Consider the following 17,940-nt stretch of genomic DNA (forward strand, 5'->3'; position numbering starts at 1 on the left):
CCTCCCTCCCATCTCCGAGACCATTTCCTCTGCCTTTGACCAGGACTTTCTTTCCCCTAAGTTGAGATGAGGGGCCCAGGCATTCAGGGCGATGGATTCAGCAGGGTGCTCTCGATAGCAAGAGGCTTAGGCCTCCGTGTCATAAACGGGGAAACCAGGGCACAGCGTGGGAAGCAGGGAGCGTCCAGTGCACCAGCTGTCAGGTGCCAGGGCTCCAGGCAGCTCCTGCTCCTTTCCACTCCCGCCTGCTCGCCTGAGCCATGCAGGGGCAGAGGGACATGGTGGTTACCTGCCGATGGCGTCCTGGCTTCCGGGGCCTCCCTCTGGGGCTGGGTGTGCACCATCTAAAGCAGAGGGTATTTGTGGGCCCAGAGATCCCCAGGCAGGAAGTGTCTGTGACGAGCTGAAAGAGAGCGGGGGGGGGGGCCGCAGGCTGAGGTCCAGCCAGGGGTCTCCCCACCCAGCTCTGCCTCACACCGCTGCTTGCCGCTGCCACAGTCCACTGAGTTCAGGTCCTGCAGCCAGGCTGGTGTCCTTGCCCTCTGTCTCTCCTCTAGGCATAGGACAGCCCCACTGTCCAGAGCCAGGTAGGGCTCCCAGTGGGGAGCTCCGCATGGCCTCGGGAAATAACTCGCAGGGACACTTTAAGGCCTGGGATGAACTTGAAGTCCCCCCACCTCCCACCCCGATAGGGCCCCAAGGGCTGCCAAACAAGCTGTTTACTTCACAGGTGCCCAGCCCAGGGCGGGGGCCTGGAATACAGCCCCCGCTCGCCCCACTGACTGCCTGGGCCGCACCAGACCAGCCACTACATTACTTATTGAGTCACGTGCCTTGGCGGCCACCCAGATAAGAATGTCGTTCTCCCTTCATCCCCTCGGCAACATGCTCCTGCCCTTGCAGCCCCCAGAGGGACGGGTGTAGCTCGTGATTCAGCTTGCTCTGTTTTGGAGAAGACCCTCAGACCCATTTCACAGATGTGGCAGCTGGGGCTCAGACGGAATGCCCAAGGGCACCAGGTAGAGCTGGAGCTGGAGCCTGGGGGTATTCTGTCTGAGTCCAACCTCTACGCCTGTTCCTCCCCAAGCTTAGGGTTGGTGTGAGGGCCAAAGGAGATCGCAAGTGTCTTAGCCCCAGGGGCCCCCACTCCCGGGTGCAGTGGGGCCAGACTCTTCTGTAAGTAGAACCAGCATCGGGCACAGAGGCCCTGGCTGCAGAGGGGCCCCCGACACATACCTCCCAGGGCTTCCCAGAGCTCTGTCACGCCTCGAGGATGATCCAAAGGTCAGAGGAGAGAGGCAGAGCTGGGCAGTGAACTGTTCAGTCTGGTCACCCAGTGCCTACTCTGTGCCAGGCCCTAGGTCCCTGAGGTTGGACCCCCCCAAGGCATCCCAGGCCTTCTTCGCCCCCAGACTTAGTCTTCCCAGGCTGGTCCAGCCCTGGCCAGAAGTAGGCTCAGCAGGTGGGGGCTCTGGTGGCCTTGCTGGAACCTTCCAGGCCAACTTTTTTTGCAGCTGCTCAGGTCACACTCAACTCCTGGTGAGGCCTGGGCCCGCCTCCACTTTCCTGTCTGCCACCCCTAGTCAAGGGGAGTGTGGCTCCCATCAGGGTGGCTGGTACCTTGACAGGGTGGGGGTGATGAGGTGTGAAATCAGATCACCAAGAGAGCAGGACTCCCTGATAGCTCTTGGGGAGAGGGGTGAGGGCACCTCCTCCTGGAGTCTGGAGGGCAGCAAAGGGTGGGTAGCTATCACCCCCTTGGGTTCATGATCAAACCTGGGCTCTGGGAAGTGGAATGACTTGGCTGAGACTGGTGGTGGCGGAGGAGTCAGCGGGTGAGCCTGTGTCTGCCTCTCCTAGTCCCTGCGGTCTGCACTCTGGGCAGGGGCCTCAGGGGCCATGGCTATGAGTCAGAAACCACCGTCTCTGATAGAGGGGCCCCCCAGCTCTGCTGAGATTCCGCTGACTCGGGCAGGGCCTCTTGGGGAGGAAGGAAGGGCCTGTTCAGCAGACTTGGCTATTGTGGGGGTTGCTGGGGGCCAGGGTACTTCCGGCCAGGAGGTGCTGAGCCCCCAGCTCTGGGGAGGACAGCAGTAGGGGGTCCTGCAGTTTTGTTTCCCTAGGCAGGGATTCAGCTTCCCTGTTTCAGAGGGTATTTACAGAATGGAAGGGGGCCCTCGGCTGGGGCAAGAGGACCCAGATACAGCAGCCCCCAAACCAGACTGAGTACATGCATGTGTGCACGTGTGTGTGCTAGCCTGAGGATCCGTGTGTTCCTGTGTCATGTGTACACATGTCTGTGTTGCAGTAGCAGGGACAGGCTGGAGGTGGGCCTGCTGAGTCCCACCTCTGAGCCCCAGGAAGTAGAGGCATCCCCGGGCCCCCTTGGTTCTGGCATCCATCCCTGACAGGCTGTGTGACTTGGGGAGAGTCGGTGCTCTCTCTGGGCCTAGGCTGTCTTGGCCCCCTGGCAGCTGGGAGGAGTAAAGGAGGAGAGAAGGGGCAGGCCAAGCCAACTTCTTCACTGCGGTTGGGGAAACTGAGGCCCAGAGAGGGGTCAAAACCTGAGTCAACCCACAAAATTGTAAGGCTTGACCCAGGAGAGCCACGTGACCTGGGAGCCACTCCTAAGGGCTCCTGTCCGGTGGCTTTGGAGCCCCTGCCTGAACACTCACCGTCCTCAGCAGGCTCCGCCTCCCCTTCGGCCTTTGCTCACCGCCCTCCTCCTGCTTTCTCGTCACCCTCCTCACAGCCTGCTCCTTTATCCCAGCCCTCGCCAGGACCACCTGCCCATTCCTGCCCAACAATTCCCAGGGAATCAGGACGACCATACGCCCCCTTATTCCCTCAACCTCAGGGCATAGCCCAGGCTCTGCGGGGTGAGGAGCCCACCAAAGCAAGACTGGGGGTAATGGAAGTGGGCCTCCTGGTTAAAGACCGGGGAGAGAGCAAGAGGCTGGTCGCAATGAACCAGATATGCTCTGTTTACTGATCCCTACCCCACACTTCTCCGTAAAGCCTCCCATCACTCAGCTCTGCCCTGCTTTACTGTGTCAACTCAGTCTAGCCTGGTCCTGTCTCTAGGCCTCAGTTTCCCCATATGTCAGACACAGTGATCTTCTCCTGGGGGTCTAGAGCAGGGAAGACAGCTGCGACCACCTGTGCCAAACCCTTCCTGTGCTCAGAGCAGACATGGCCCATCAACCGCAGCACTGCTTCCTACTGATTCCCCACAGCAGCAGAGTTCTTGTCAATTATGTACGTCAAGCAATTCGCCAGATCTGGGCTCAAGATCAGGTCACTTCGGGTCAGACAAACAGCTCCCCAAACCAGGTGTGAGTGGTGCAGTTAGAAACAGCTTTGTATTTTGGGAGCCTAAGTATAGATCTAATATCAGGGAGTGCTTTCTCACCACAGGAGCTGCCCAACCTTATGGGGGTGAGTTCTCCGTCACCAGACATATCCAAGTAGAGGGTCAACAAATCTGTCAGGAGGATGCATAGGGGACTCTGGCACCCAGAGAGATGGCCTAGCAGCCCAGAGGTCCTGTCCAGCAGGGGGACAGTTTAGACAAAGACGCCGGGAGCAGGGTCTGTGCAGTCCTGGATGGGATGCCTGCCTTTCATGGACCACTGAGCACCTGGGCAGCAGTGAGACAGAGGGGCTGTGGAGGTCGGGCGCTGGAGATGGGCAGAGCAATCACAGAAGGGTGCAGCTCTGGGAGGCCAAGGTCCAGCTTATCAGCTTCTTCTTCCAGGCAGTATAGGGTGGGTACTGGATTTCATTGAGCTTCTCCAGGCCCGAGCAGGAGAGCAGGCAGGCGCGCTGATGGGAGAAGGTGTTGAAGGAGAACTTGCCGTGGTATCTTCCCATCCCGCTGTTGCCTGCATGGGCACGGAAGTGAGGGTCCGAGGCCGGGCAGCCCACCCAGCCTCAGCAGCACCCATTGCCGACCCCCGGCAGCGAGCTCAAGGAGACCCAGGCCATTCTAAGAGCCATTTTGCAGATAGGGAAACTGAGGCTTTGAGAGGCCCAAGGCCTGGACCAAGGTTAACAGCGAGTGAAGGCCAAACTGGGCTTTCCTGGGTCTGGGGTACCAATGCAGGCTTCCCTGGGGTGGGGGCTGGAGGGTGAAGGAGGGCAGGGCTCACCGACTCCCCCCATCGGCATGGATGACAGACTCAGGTACTTGAAGCCATCATTGCCTCCGAAGCTGCCGCTGCTGGTTGACTCCAGCATCTGGTTCACGACCTGGGGGACGGGGGGGAGGCAGGCTAGTCATCAGGAAAGGGGCTCGGGCCCGACCATTCCACAGGGAGCAGAGGAGCGTCCCCTGTCCCCATCGTCTCCTGAGCAAACCTCTCCAGCACCACATGGAGGGCCTGTGACCGGACGTCGCGGCTGAAAGGGTAGCAAGCCCAGCCTGGCTGCCTGGCAGGTGGCAGCTTTGCTCCACCCCATTCCCTCTAGGGCTCTGCTCACTCATACAGAGCCTTTGCATGGTTTAGGAAAATGGGGTACTCTCAGCTGCCAGGGGGTTCTCTGTCTAGGTGGAGGCTGCTGGGCAGACAGCTGACCGGCCAGGCATCTGGCAGGATTTTGGTGCCAAGCCCTCCCCTGCCAGGCACCCTTGTGTAGGGAGCCATCCTCCAGGTGATCCAACAGAGGAGTCTGCACCCCTTTCAGCTATTCTGTTGCCCCAGCCCCACCGGAGCCCCACCTGGCTGCTGTTGGAGAAGGCGTACAGGGCCAGGGGCTTCTCCCGACGGTTGATGAAGTCGATGGCCTCGTCCAGGCTCCTCACATTCATGATGGGCAGGATGGGCCCAAAGATCTCCTCCTGCATCACCGGCTCTGTCTCCTGCACGTCCACCAGCACCGTGGGGGCTGCTCGGGCACAGGGGACAGCTCAGCCCCAGGCATGGGGCCTCGGGCAGGGCCCAGGAACCCAGGGCTCCAGGCTCGGGAATGTTCTAGGGAAGAGAGTCTCCCCATAGCCCCTGAGAAGTAACCAGGAACCGGGGTCCAGAGAACCCCCAGCTTGTTCTTACAGTCTCGGGGTGACTGCATCTCAGACCCCTGGAGCCCAAGGTCCCAGGTCCCAGCCTGTTGGAGCAGCAGCGTCACCACTGGGTTGTGTGGCCCAGAGGCTGGGGCTGCTTTGTAAGGACAGCCCAGTGGGTGCTCAGGACAGAAATTGTGGGCTCACAGGACCTGGGATCCCGGCCTTGGTGCAGCAGATGGTGGTATAGAAGCTGGGAACCTGAGCACCTGGGAGCTGTGGGGACCCAGCTCAGAATCCAGGGCTTGGACCAGAGTGGAGTCATGGGGCCACAGGCTCAGGCCACAGTAACGTGGCATTAGTGCCCCAGAATCGTGGCACCAGAGCTGTGGACCCAGCTAGGCTCCACCAGTGGGGCTGTGGGGACCTCAGGGCCCAGCTTGGCCTCCAGCATGGAGGGCCTTAGCCTGGGGGTCCTGTGGTCGGGAGAGCTGGACTCACCAATGTAGCGGTCGCTCTCCTCACTCTGGCCCCCGATGGCCACGCGGCCACAGCGCAGCAGGCCCCGGAGCCGCTGGAAGTGCTTCTCATTGATGATGCGGCCCAGGTCTGGGGAGCTCCTGGGGTCTTCGCCATAGAAGCAGGTGATGGCGCTCTGCAGGGCGGGCACCAGCCGCTCCTGCATCTCGGGGCTGCACAGGATGTAGTCGGGGGCCACGCAGGTCTGGCCAGCGTTGAAGTAGCGGAACAAGGCCACGCGGTTGGCCACGATCTGGGGGTCGCAGTTGTCGTCCACATAGCAGGGGTTCTTGCCCCCCAGCTCCAGTGTGACGGGCGTCAGGTGCTTGGCGGCTGCGGCCATGACAATCTTGCCAACTCGAGGGCTCCCTGGGGATATGGGTTGACCTCCATCTTCAACTGGCTTTGGCCAGATGGTTCAGGCACCACCTCAGATCTGCCCTTGGCCGTGTCGCCCCAGGATCCCACCCCTCCAAGGCCCAGAGGCCTGGCTGGTTGCCCTCTGGGACTCTCCTCACTGCAGGCCACAGCCACCTACCCTCACGGCCTTTTCAACCCTGCTCTGGGATGTCCCTGCTCCCCCTAGGACACTGGCGGGGCCATCCTCACCCGTGAAGAAGATGTAGTCGAACTTGTGTTCCAGCAGCTGCCCGGTCTCCTCGGGCCCACCCAGCACCACGGCAAAGCAGCTCTGCGAGGAGGGGCAGGTAGCTCAGGGGACACCGTGGACCCCGGGGATAGTTTGGCCTCCGAGGCTGGCAGGGGCAGGAATGAGAGACACTGGGGCTGATGGGGCAGAGCCACACTCACCTGGTCCAGGTACTGAGGCAGCACCTCGGCCAGGACCCTCTCTGTGCCCCGGCTGATTTCTGATGGTTTCAGCACCACGCAGTTCCCTGCAGGAGCAGATCGGGGACACAGTGGGGCGCTGCTGTCCCCACACCCACCCAGGGGCTGGCATCAGAAAGCACAGAGGCAGGGAGGGTGGGTGAGGCTAGGGGCACATGATGGAATCCTGAGGCTCCCCGGTGGGAGGGGCTGTGGGCCAGGGGGGCATAGGACTCCGACCCTGTCCTCACCTGTGGCCAGGGCGCCCACCAGGGGCAGCAGGCTTAGGTACACAGGGTAGTTCCAGGGGCTGATGATGGCCACCAAGCCGAAGGGCTCCTTTCGGATGAAGGTGGAGCTCAGCGTCATTAACTGGGGTACAGGATAGATGGTGAGGTCTAGCCAGGGACCCCCCCAAAGCCCCCTACTTCCAGGGTCCTTGAGGTGCCTGTGCAGTGGCGTCCCCATGAGGACACAGAGGTCCTGAAGAAGTCAGTGACTCGCCCTTGGTCAGTGTGGCGAGGGGGCCTGGGTTGGAGCTGCCTCTGGCGCAGACAGCAGCTCACCAGGTTCTTGGCCACCAGCTGGTCCTCCATCCAGGTGTGCAGGTTCTGGAGCGCCAGGGCCACCTCCTTCTGGCACAATATGAGCTCAGACAGGTCCGAAGAGAAGGCCGACTGGATGGGTTGAAGGTCAAGTCAAGGGTCAGGCCGGGGGCAGGATGGGGAAGAGATCTGGTGTGTGGGGTCCCTGCCCTGGACATGGATACAGTCTCCAGGGACAGCACAGCTGGTCCCATGAGCACTGCACGGGCCCTGGACCAGGTGGCCTGGGCTCCAAGCCAGCTCTACCACTTCCTGGCTGTGGGACCAGGAAGTAATATAACCCTCACGTGCCTCAGTTTCCCCATCAGTAACATGGGGACAGCACTCGAGCCTGCCTCGCAGGTTTGAGGAGTTAATGCTGAGAGCACCTGTGGGCACTGCGTGCCAGGGAAGGTCTGTGAGATGGGCGGGAATGAGCTGGGGACATGGCCGGCTCCTGCCCTCCCCTCCCCTCCCCTCCCCTCCCCTCCCCTCCCCTCCCCTCCCCTCCCCTCCCCACCTTGTGCAGGTCCAGCACCATCGCCTCTTGCAGAAGCTGCTTGTTGTCCTGCAGGAAGCGGCCCAGGCCCCTGAGCTGGGCGGCCCGGAACTCCGCAGGCCGCGTCCGCCCCGAGCTGAAGGCCTCCCGCAGCCGCTGCAGCGTGTCCTCGAAGGGGTCCATCCTGCGGGGGGAGTGGGAGCGTGGGCTGGGGCTCCCCACCTTCTGGACACCCACCCTGCCTCTGCCCACCCCCACAGTGAGGGCTCACAGGCACCCTCACTGGGACTCACATGTAACCCCAGAGGGCCAGGGCTGGCCCTGCACCCCACAAACACATGCACCTGCCCACATTCATGCCTCCCCACCCCCACCCAGAACACCAGACCACAAGCCAGATTAGACAAGCAAAGCAACTGGTGCTGGCTCAGTGGGTGTTCCCGGCTGAGGAATGGGGGAGATAGGGGCAGATGCTGGGTAGCCCAGGAAACACCTGCTTCCCGGAGCAGCTGGGCTGGATGGGGCTGTTTGGGGCCCAGCTCTGGCCGTGGGCACTGCCACCCGCAGTCCCAGAGTTGGCCTGGAGCTCCTTCAGGCTCCAGGACTGCCCGAGGGCGCTGCCTGGCATGCCAGCATCACTTGCCCGCGCCCCGCTTCCCTGCCCGGGGTTTGAGCAGCTCCTTCCATCAGCCCTGCTCTAACTTCGCCCACCGCTCCCTGGGGCCTCTCTAGGCCTCCATGCCTCGGCCCTGAGTCCAGGCCCGGAGCGGAGAAGTCTGGAATGAACTGTGGCGCCTAGATGTCCTGCCGTCCATCCCCGGACCCGAGCCCCAGCTCAGGCATCATTTCCCTGCCTTCCTCAGCCTTCATGGCCTGTGTCCTCGCTGTGCACACCGGAATGCCTGGGACAGCTTCAGGCTTAGCTTGTACGCAGCCCCATCCGCAGGTGCAGACCCAGCGTTGCCCAGTAAAACGAGGAAGCAGACCATTGGGGGGCGGGGGCTGGTGTCAGCAGCGTCCCCAGAGGGGCTGGAGCTGGACAGCTGGTCCTGCCTCTCACCTGTGGTGCTTCCTTCCCTCGCCACCCTCTGCGGGAGCAGGAACCCGGGCCCACGAGGGCCTCCCGGCTGCCTACCCGGCAGGTGCTACTGGACCTGCCCTCTGCGGCAGACCTGCCAGCCCTCGGGAGGAACTCACAAGCCTAGACAGGGGACAACAATGACACCGAACACAAGGGCCTTACAGCCATGAGTGGGAGCTGCCAGCCCTGGGGGAGGCTGGCTAGAGACTCCTACCGCGGAGGGGAGCAGGGGATTTGGACAGAGGCCCAGTGTGTGCAAAGGCCCTGCGATGGTGGATCGTGAGAAACAAGATGCAGCTGGGCAGGAGCTTCCCTGGGGAGTCGGGATTTATTCCGGGGGCAGTGGATGTACCATGGCACCCAGGGGGGAAGCAGAGCTGGCGTCTGGAGCTGAACATACGGCGTGAGTCCTCTTACCTGGGCCTCCAGGCCTTACTGTCACCCATCGTAAGCATGAGGAAACCTAGGCTCCGAGAGGCCACCTGAGTTGCCCTCCCAACCGCTGTGATGTGGGGGTCCAGCCCCCCCCAGCCCTCCCCTACAGGCCCTGCCAACCGCGCCAGCCTGTGCCTGAGCTTTCTATCGACTTCTCAGCAACTTTCCGCAGCTTCCAGATCGTCTACAGTGAGAACGCAACACTTCCAGGACCCGAAACGAACAGTGTCGCCTTTATAACCTGGAACCAGACTCAGTCCCGTTCCTCTCCTCTGCTCCCCGCACAGCCTGGAGACACATGCTTGGGCCCTGTCGGTCCCCACCTCCCCCCAACCTGGGAGCCCCTCAAGGGAGGAAGGGGTCTGTCCCCCCCCGGGGGCCAGGCCAGCCCTGGGCCGGGATGGTTTCCTCTGAGGCTGCTCCCAGGTGTGTCCACGGGGGACAGTGAGATTCGGACAGTGGAACTGAGCTGAGGACACTGGGCTCAACCAGGGCAGGATGGCATCTACCCCTGCGTGGAGCGAAGTGCCCGCTGTGGCCCCACATGCCAGTCCCTCCGCGCTGATGCCCCGGTGCCTTTCATTCCCCGGCCCCTCTGGCCCGCCCCTCGCCCCCATGGCCCCACATACCCCAGTGTGGGCTGCGACCTTGGATCCTTCACTGGACCTTTGCCCTCTGTGCCCGACATTCTGCCTCCAGATGACCCAACTCTGCCCCTGCCCAGGTCTCACACCGTCTCTGCCTCCTGCTCGTCCTCCCGGGAGACACTGGCTACCACGAGGCGGCCTCTGAGAGGGGTGCAGCACCTGGGTGACATGACAGACCCACCGGGCCAGTCCACCTGCCCCCAGGTCACACACCTACACTTCTCCCTGCCCTCAGCTGATCTGGAACAGGTGTGGTAAGTCCAGGCTGTCAGGAAATTACCTGACAAACAGAAAAACCTGGGGATGAGAGCGGGGGTGGAAATTACCGGATGAAAGTATCAGCAGAACCCTGGCAGCAAATGATGCCTCCTCCAGGAAGCCCTCAGTCAGCAAAGCTCTATAGCCCACCCAGGTCCCTACACCAGGTCCTCATGTCCACCACCCCACCCACACCACAGGTTCCTTCATCTGCACTCTCCTCCGGCGCCTGCCTGGCATCCTCCCGGCAGAAGAAGCGGCCCGGCTGCAGCAGAGAGAGCCTGCGCTGGCCAGGGAAACTGTGGCTGCAGAGCGGTGCATCCTTCCTTTGTTCCTTTAAGCTCCTATTTACTGTGTGACCCTGAGCAAGTGGCTTAACCTCTGAGTCTCTCTGCGGTAACGATAGTGCTTAACTGCCATGGTTCTTGAGAAAAATCACCTGGTAAGAAGCATAGCTCCTGGTACAAAGTCAGAGTCCACAAATGCTGGCTCTTCTTTCTGCAAGTATTTCTCAAGCACTTCCTAGGTTCTGGGAAGCAGGTCAACCGTTCCACGCGGAGCATGTGAGAACCTGTGCGCGCCCACACACCTGAGGTCATCCTTGGCTGTGACGGGGGCCAGCCCAGTAGGAGCTACAGTCCCCCACAAACACAGTCCCCCAGAGCCCAGTGGGAGCCACAGTCCCCCACAAACACAGTCCCCCACAAACACAGTCCCCTATAGCCCAGAGGGAGCCACAGTCCCCACAAACCCCAGTGGAGTCAGCGCCGCACCAGGAAGGAAAGTCAGGGCAGGGGTGTGGATGGCGTGACTCAGGAGGCCTGGCACCCCACCGCCGTTCACGTCAAATGCGTGACTCTATCTCAATAAAGCTGTTAAAACAAAACTGAACCAACAAGAAGCCTGAGGAGCCCACAAGCAAACGAAAATCTGCTCAACCTCCAACAACTGGTAAAATGTAAAATAAAGCAATTGTAAGACGCCCTTGCGAACACATTGCCTCGGCTGTGGAGGCCAGAGTCCCAAATCAAAGTGCCTGCAGGGCTGCGCTCCCTCCTGAGGCTCTGGGGCGCGTTGACCTTCAAAATAACAGTTATTTTACCAGTAAAATGGGTTAATTTGGAACAGCAAAGACTTGCAATTCGGGAGGCGCAAGCTACAGCCAAAGCCACAGGCAAGTCCCACAAACAAAGGAGAGGGACGTTATTTTATGGAGAAGGCAGCCTGACCCGGCCTGGCAGCTATATCAGGGTGTTGAGACTGTCCGGATGGTAGACGTGACCGGATCAGGTAAGACCCCTGGGTGTGGGGCCCAAGACAAGCCTGGTAAGTAAGTTTCCGGGTCACTGGAGGGACCTGCCCCTTTCTCGGGTCGCTCCCAGCAGGGGGTGGCTTTCGGAGCACATGGGGAAGCTCCTGAGGTTTTGAACCCAGTCATTCAACGTTACCCTGGACTGCTTTGCGTGTTTTTAAACCTCAGACCGTGAGTGTTGGGCGATTACAAAGGTCGCTGCCAGGAGCACCGGGTGCTGCTTCGTGTCTCCCGTGGGTGTGGCCAGGGCAGTGGAGCAGGCAGACGACACATTCCGCGTAGCCGTAGCCTTCCCAGGTACACTGCATGTGGCCTGCACGTGGCCTCCAAAGAGACCGACTAAATGAAACTGCACCTGCTCTAGGCACCCCAACACCAGGAAGGGTGTCAGTGGACAGCCCCCTGAGTCGAGGGGAGAGCGCTGTCCCCGCCTCCGTGCTTACCAGTCTCCTAGGAGGAAATTCAAACGATGGCGTTGCAGTGAAGCCAATTTATTAAAGAGGTGAAGCAAGGAAACTTCCTAAAGAAACAAGGCAAGCGAATCTATCAAATGGCACCTGCCTGGAGCGCGGCGGGCCAAGGGCTCATGCACCCCCGTCCCTGGGCTTTAAGTCCCTCCGCGGGCATCGGGGTGCACACGGACTCTCTGGGTTCCCGTTTACTCTGCACGGCTTTCCCGGAACTTACTGGAAGCCCCTGGCAATTTCATCTTGCCGAGCCCTGTGACTGCCGGCTTCTCTGCTCAAACACGGAGATGAAAACTCTGTCTTCTCTCCTCCTTTCCCCTTCCAGCCTTGGCAGTTCCAGGGTGGCGAGAAGAGGCATTAAAACTCCCCTCCTGCCCCTGCCCTGCCCTGCCCCCTCCTGCCCTGCATTCTTTGGTTGGTGAGAACAGGGGTATTAATTAACCACTTGCTCTCAAAACAAGGTCCTGCTGCAAACTGGCTGGAAGCTGCCTGGCCTTGTTTCATTTTCTTGCCTCAGTTTCCCTGTCCCTCCCGTCCTGGAATTTTCCTCGCTTCTCAGTATCCAGTAACACACCTAAGGCCGTACGCGATTCCCCGCGGACGCACCTCTTTTCCAACACTTGGGATTGTCAGGCTTTTTACCTTTTGCCAATGACTCTAGTGGGTGGAATGATGCTCCCCTCCCCCACCCCCCAAAAAAGGTATGTCCATGGTCTAACCCTGGAATCTGTGGATGTGACCTTATTTGGAAAATAAGATAAAATTACAGATTTAATTAAGTTAAGGCTCTTGAGATGAGATTATCCGGGATTGTCTGGGTGGCTCTGAATACAATGGCCAGTGTCCTTCTAAGAGAGAGAGAGATTTGAGACAGAAGAGACGGCCACGTGAAGACGAGGCAGAGTCTGGAGTGACACGGCCACAATCCAGTGACGCCTGGAGCCACCGGAAGCTAAAGAAAGGAGCCTTTAGAGAGGGCATGGCCCTTCAACGCCTTGACTTTGGACTTCTGGCCTCCAGAACTGCCAGAGAATAAATATCTGTCTCTTAAGTGGCCGAGCCCGTGGTCATTTGCTGTGGCAATCCTGGGAAACTAACGATGGGTGTGCAAAGGCATCTTACAATTGTTTTATCTTACATTTTACCGTTGCTGTTGGGGTGGAGCATATTCTCAGTTGCTTATGGGCTATTCAGGCTTCTTTTCGGTTCAGTTTCTTTGGTTAATTTTCCATTGTGTTATTTTAATTTTGTCTTATTGATTTGCAGGAATTATTGATATATTTGCAATAGTAATCTCTTGCCAAGTATCTCTTTTTTCGAGTTAATAAACTTTATTTTCTATAGAGCAGTTTTAGGGTCACAGCATAATTAAGCAAAAAGTACAGAAATTTCCCGTGTGCCTCTTGTCTCCCCCCACACACACCCAGAGTCAGCATCTGCACGACTGGCATCCCCCCCCGAGTGGCACATTGGTTACTCCATGTCTTTTCACGGCTCTGTAGCTCATTTCTTTCGAGCACTGGATAAAATTCCGTTGCCTGAATTCATTACCGTTTATTTATCCATCACCTGCCGAAGGACATGTTGGTTGCATCCAGGCTTTAGCAGTTATGGAGAGAGCCGCTATAAACATCTGTGTGCAGGTTTTTGTGTGGATGCAAGTTTTCAGTTCCTCTGGGTAAAGACCAAGAAAACACAGTTGCTCGATCGCAGGGTACAAGCAGGTTCGGTTTTGTAAGAAGCCGCCGAGCTGCCCTCCCACGCGGCTGTTGTTTCTCGTTGCCCCGGGCACCGCGAGCGCCGGCTGCTCCCCGTTTTCAGCGGCGTCGGGTGTGGTCAGGCTGCTCCCCGTTTTCACCGGCGTCAGGTGTGGTCAGGCTGCTCCCCGTTTTCACCGGCGTCAGGTGTGGTCAGGCTGCTCCCCGTTTTCACCGGCGTCGGGTGTGGTCAGGCTGCTCCCCGTTTTCACCGGCGTCGGGTGTGGTCAGGCTGCTCCCCGTTTTCACCGGCGTCGGGTGTGGTCGGTGCTCCGGCCTTGGGCCACCCTCACGGCTGCGTGGTGGCATCTCGCTGTTGTTTTCGTTTGCGTGCCCCCGATGGCCTATGAAGCACCTTTTCAGGCGCTGACCTACCGCCGGGGCCTTCTCTGGTGAGGCGCGTGCTTCAGCCTTTGGCCCGTTTTCGAATCAGGTCCCCTGTTCTCTCACCAGCGCCAGCTGCCCTGCTCGCCGGGCTGTGTGGCGCCCCGGAGTCCAGCGGGGGGCAGTCCTCCAGCGTCCTCGGTCATTCACCCCGGCACAGGTCACTTGTTTGGGAGCTTCCCACGGTCCCTGGGTATTCCGGTCTGTTGGTGGGTTTTTTTTTGCTTTTTGAAATAAGCTCTTTATTTTAGAATAGTTTAGATTTGCAGAGACTGCAGAGATCATCCTGAAAGTTCTCGTACATTGCCACCCAGCCTCCTCTCTTGGCATTGTGTTACAGCTCCACGGCACGCCGGTCACAACTGAGAGGTGGACATCGGCACGTCACCGTCCACCAGGCTTCACACCCCATGCGTCTCTCACGAGGCCTTCCACCGGGATCCCGGCCAGGACACTGCACGGCCGTCATATTCGGTTCCCCTTGGCAGCAGCAGTTTCACAGATTTTGCTTGTTTTCGATGGCTTTGCCAGTCCTGAGGAGTGCTGGGTTGAGTAGTTTGTAGAATTGGGGTTAGTCTGATGTTTTTCTCATGATTAGACTGGGAGGAAAACCAGGGAGGTTTACCCTGCTGTTCCCGTCACATCCTATCAGCAGTTCCATGCTGTCGACGTGACTTTTTACTGTTGGCGTTGGCCTTGATCACCTGGCTGAGGAGTTGTAGCCAAGGTTTCTCCATCATGTGGATACCCCCTCCCCCACATTTTCATATTTACCCCCCCACACGTTTTCATATTTACCCCCCCACGTTTTCATATTTACCCCCCCACGTTTTCATATTTACCCCCCCACGTTTTCATATTTACCCCTCCCCCACATTTTCTTATTTACCCCCCCACATTTTCATATTTACCCCTCCCCCACATTTTCTTATTTACCCCCCCACGTTTTCATATTCTGCTCTTTGGAAGCAAGTCTGAAGGGCAGCCGGCTCCAGGCGCCTACTGTGTTTCTACCTGCATTTGATAAATGGGCGGGGCCCCCCTGAGCACCAAACCTTGCGCTGAGACTGTTCCTCTGAGCAGTGGCTCTACAATCACACTCTGTCAGCAGGCTCTCACCTCCTGCCGGGACGCACCTTCTCAGGAGCAGTTCATACATGTGCCAGATTACTGGGCTATCACGCCGTCGTTTTAATTACGATTTTATAGCTATGCCTCTGCACCGAAATCCGCTTTTACGAGGTGAGCACCGCAGTGCTGTGTGCACCGGGCAAAGGCTCTCTCCGTTAAATTTCGGAGTCATGCTTTCAACCAACAAGCATTTATCGGCCTCCACACGGAGCCAGGTACTGTGTTAGTCATTCATCAAACGGGAGGTTGAGGCCTCCTGGTAAGATGTATTTGGGTGGAGACAGAAGGCTGCCCCCAGGTTCCCGACGCCCCATCTCTGTCCATTCCTCTGGGGAAAAGAGTCCAATCTTGTCTTCATCAAGCCCAGTACAAAGGCCAAGGTCCAAAAGTTCTGTGCTGCGCCGAAACTCAGTCCAGTGCAGCCCATGTCGGCCCCCACCGTGCGGGCGCGTTCTGTCCCCAGCTGCTCTTCGGCTGGGCGGTGCCCAGGCAGCGCGGGGAGCCCCGAGGTCTGCGGGGGCCCCCCGAGGTCTGCGGGGGCCCCCCGAGGTCTGCGGGGGCCCCAGCCGGCTGCTAGGGTCACGTGGCTGCTATGGACAGTGTTGCTTTTTAAGTCTCCTTGTCTTTGCTCTTCATTTTAGGCCGTTTCTGGGGTCACACCCTCAAGCCCAGGATTCTTTCCTCAGCCATGTCCGGTCTGCCAAGGGGCTCTTTAATCTTCACGCCTGTTGCACTGTTGTTGTTTTTTTATTTCTAGCATCTCTTTTTGATTCTTCCTCAAGATCTCCATCTCTCTGCTTACATGATCCTTGTCTAATTTTGGTTCTGATATTTGTTCGGTCTCTTCACATTGGGTTTTGTGCCTTTTAGTCTGCTTGTAATTTTTTTTTTTTTTTTTTGAGAGAGAAAGAGAGAAACACCAATGTGAGAGAGAAACATCAATCGGCTGACCTGGGACCAAACCCACAACGTGGACATGCACCCTGACCAGAAATCGAACCCACCCCCTTCCAGGGCACAGGACACCCATGCAACCAACCGAGCCAGGGCTGCCTTGTAATCTCGTTTGGAGGCAGACATGATGTGCTGGGTGAAAGGGACCTCGGCAAACAGGCCTTTAGAAATGAAGAGGCGATGGGTGGGGGCGAGGCTGTGCCCTGCTGTCCTGTGATCAGGTCTCCGTCCCCTGGTGAGCCTGAGCCCCAGCTTCTCCCCTTCCCTCCTTAGGTGGGGCGGGATGGCTAGAGTGGCCTGGGGTTCCGTCTGTCCCTTAGCCCACAGGGAAGGCTAACGGGGGCTGCAGCTGGGCCGTCCCCTCCTCCCGGCAGGTGAGGCTCTGCGAGTTTCCCCTGAGGGCAGGGCTGGCTAAGAACAGAACATTCTGACCCATTTCAGATGCTATTGAGAAGCTAAAGCCAGTTACAGTCTTAGCCTGTAGAGTCGGGGAATCATAATAATTTTAACACATCCCTGGGGCAGATGGACAGAATCACAGAGACAGCAGCCATGACACAGAGTCTCCAGATCCTCCACCCAGTCACCTTAGCCAGAGGTGACAGAGACAGGAGATACGTCAATGTCACACCTTAGGGCCAGGCTGCAAGCTGCCGAGGGCAGACATTCTCATCCGATAGCTCCGAGCACCCGCCCCAGCGCTAGCCTGCTGGAGTCTGCAGCCACGAACGGCTACACCGCCTGTCCTGGGAGTGCGTGTCTTTTGCTGTCGTGTGTGGAGTCTTCGATGTGGAACCCACCCTGGCGCGAGGAAGCGTGATTCAAAGCCACGCTCTGTCCCCAAGGGGCTGCTCCATGTGCCCGGGTCACCTTTGCATCTGCTCAACACCAAACTGTCAAACTGAAGACCCGTCCCCACCCCTGCCCCACATGCCCAGGGCCACACTCTTCTAAACGGCCGGCCCCTTGCCCCACATATCTGGTTGCCCAACCTCGACTGGAGCTTAGCTGGAATCCTGCCAGGAGGATGTTGCCACATCTGCTGTCAAAAAACTTTCCCTTCCAATCCAGACGTTGGTGAGGACCTGGAGGAACAGGGCCCTGGGGCTTCACCCAGCCTGTGGGCCACGCCGCATGACCCTTTCTGGGCCTGCCTGTCACTGCAAGTCTGCATGCAAGGCAGGCTTTTGGCCTTCGCCTGCCTGAGTGTACCACCCCCTGGTGGGGAGTCTGGGGAGAGGTGGCCTGTGGCCCTCACTACAGCTGTAGCTCCCACTGCCACCAAGACTGCAGGGCCCCCGAATCTGCCTGGTAACTGGCTTAACTGGTTTGCAGCAGACTGGGGGTGGGGGTGCTTCATTTGAAGGTGTCACAGGCTATAGGTTTAATCACCTTCCGTAGAACTGGGCCCAAAAAGGCCACAGCCAGTTGTCTAGGCGGGGGAGGGGGCCCAGACTTCCTCAGTCCTGGAACCCTTAGTGTTTCAGTCATTTTTCATGGTGCTTCGCAGGCCAGAAGAAATAGCCAGCGGTTCTACATATGAGTTACTTTAGGTCTAAGTAACTTGTAAGTATTTCTGTGCTAACAACTTAGTAGTCACTTAGAAAATAGAATTCACATCAATAGAAAGAAAAAAATGGTGCTTTCAATATACTCTTTAATAACCACCACTACTTACAGCCCTGGCCAGCTTCTCAGCCTCGAAATCAGGCGGGACACCCCAGCACCATTTCCTGTTCCATGATGATTTTCACTTTTTATCCCCAAAACTGTAGGAAATCCAGCATCTCAAAGTTACAACATGAAGGAAATGTGGAGTGAGCTGATGTCGAAACTGTGAACCACCTGGACCTCTGAACTTGCTCAAAGATGTATGGAACCACCACTCCGCTCGAAAATGCAGAAAATGTAGAATATCCTCTGGGCTTTGGAGTTTCCTACAAGCCCGGGACCTTGGAGGCACCTGCTGGGGGTTTCACACGTGCCTCTCTTACAGATACTCTCTCCAGAGGAGCCTGTGGCTCAGACAGGCGGATCCCTTGCCTGAAGTCACAAGCCTGCCTCCAGCATCCCCTAGAGGCT

At 58.4% G+C, this 17,940-nt stretch overlaps 1 protein-coding gene across 4 annotated transcripts; it reads right to left on the minus strand.

Moving 5' to 3' along the window:
- Nucleotides 1–3,699: 3,699 nt before the first annotated feature.
- On the minus strand, nucleotides 3,700–9,636 carry LOC107537419 (aldehyde dehydrogenase family 3 member B2-like). Of its 4 annotated transcripts, none has more exons than XM_087822445.1 (10): nucleotides 9,596–9,636; nucleotides 7,454–7,616; nucleotides 6,916–7,026; nucleotides 6,601–6,721; nucleotides 6,332–6,417; nucleotides 6,131–6,212; nucleotides 5,504–5,890; nucleotides 4,721–4,887; nucleotides 4,152–4,251; nucleotides 3,700–3,884 (listed from the first exon to the last, which is right to left on the minus strand). In XM_087822445.1, exons 1-10 carry the CDS (start codon nucleotides 9,634–9,636, stop codon nucleotides 3,700–3,702), a joined length of 1,443 nt encoding a protein of 480 aa, XP_087678571.1. The 4 variants fall into 4 exon arrangements, with proteins under 4 accessions (XP_087678571.1, XP_016068919.2, XP_016068920.2 ...); XM_016213433.2 differs by having other exon boundaries at nucleotides 9,578–9,636; XM_016213434.2 differs by lacking the exons at nucleotides 6,916–7,026; nucleotides 9,596–9,636 and having other exon boundaries at nucleotides 7,454–7,615.
- Nucleotides 9,637–17,940: the final 8,304 nt, after the last annotated feature.

The sequence above is a fragment of the Miniopterus natalensis genome, chromosome 11 (genome assembly GCF_054644295.1).
Source record: "Miniopterus natalensis isolate mMinNat1 chromosome 11, mMinNat1.hap1, whole genome shotgun sequence".
NCBI classification, from domain to species: Eukaryota; Metazoa; Chordata; class Mammalia; order Chiroptera; family Miniopteridae; genus Miniopterus; species Miniopterus natalensis.

Excerpts from the sequence above, each read along its gene's own strand:
- LOC107537419 (XM_016213433.2), bottom strand. The coding sequence starts at position 9,636 with ATGTCGGGCACAGAGGGCAAAGGTCCAGTGAAGGATCCAAGGTCGCAG. Across the intron at positions 7,617-9,577 it reads AGGTCGCAGCCCACACTGGG|GATGGACCCCTTCGAGGACA; the intron begins GTATGTGGGGCC and ends CTCCCCCCGCAG. Across the intron at positions 5,891-6,130 it reads CGACTACATCTTCTTCACGG|GGAGCCCTCGAGTTGGCAAG; the intron begins GTGAGGATGGCC and ends CCATATCCCCAG.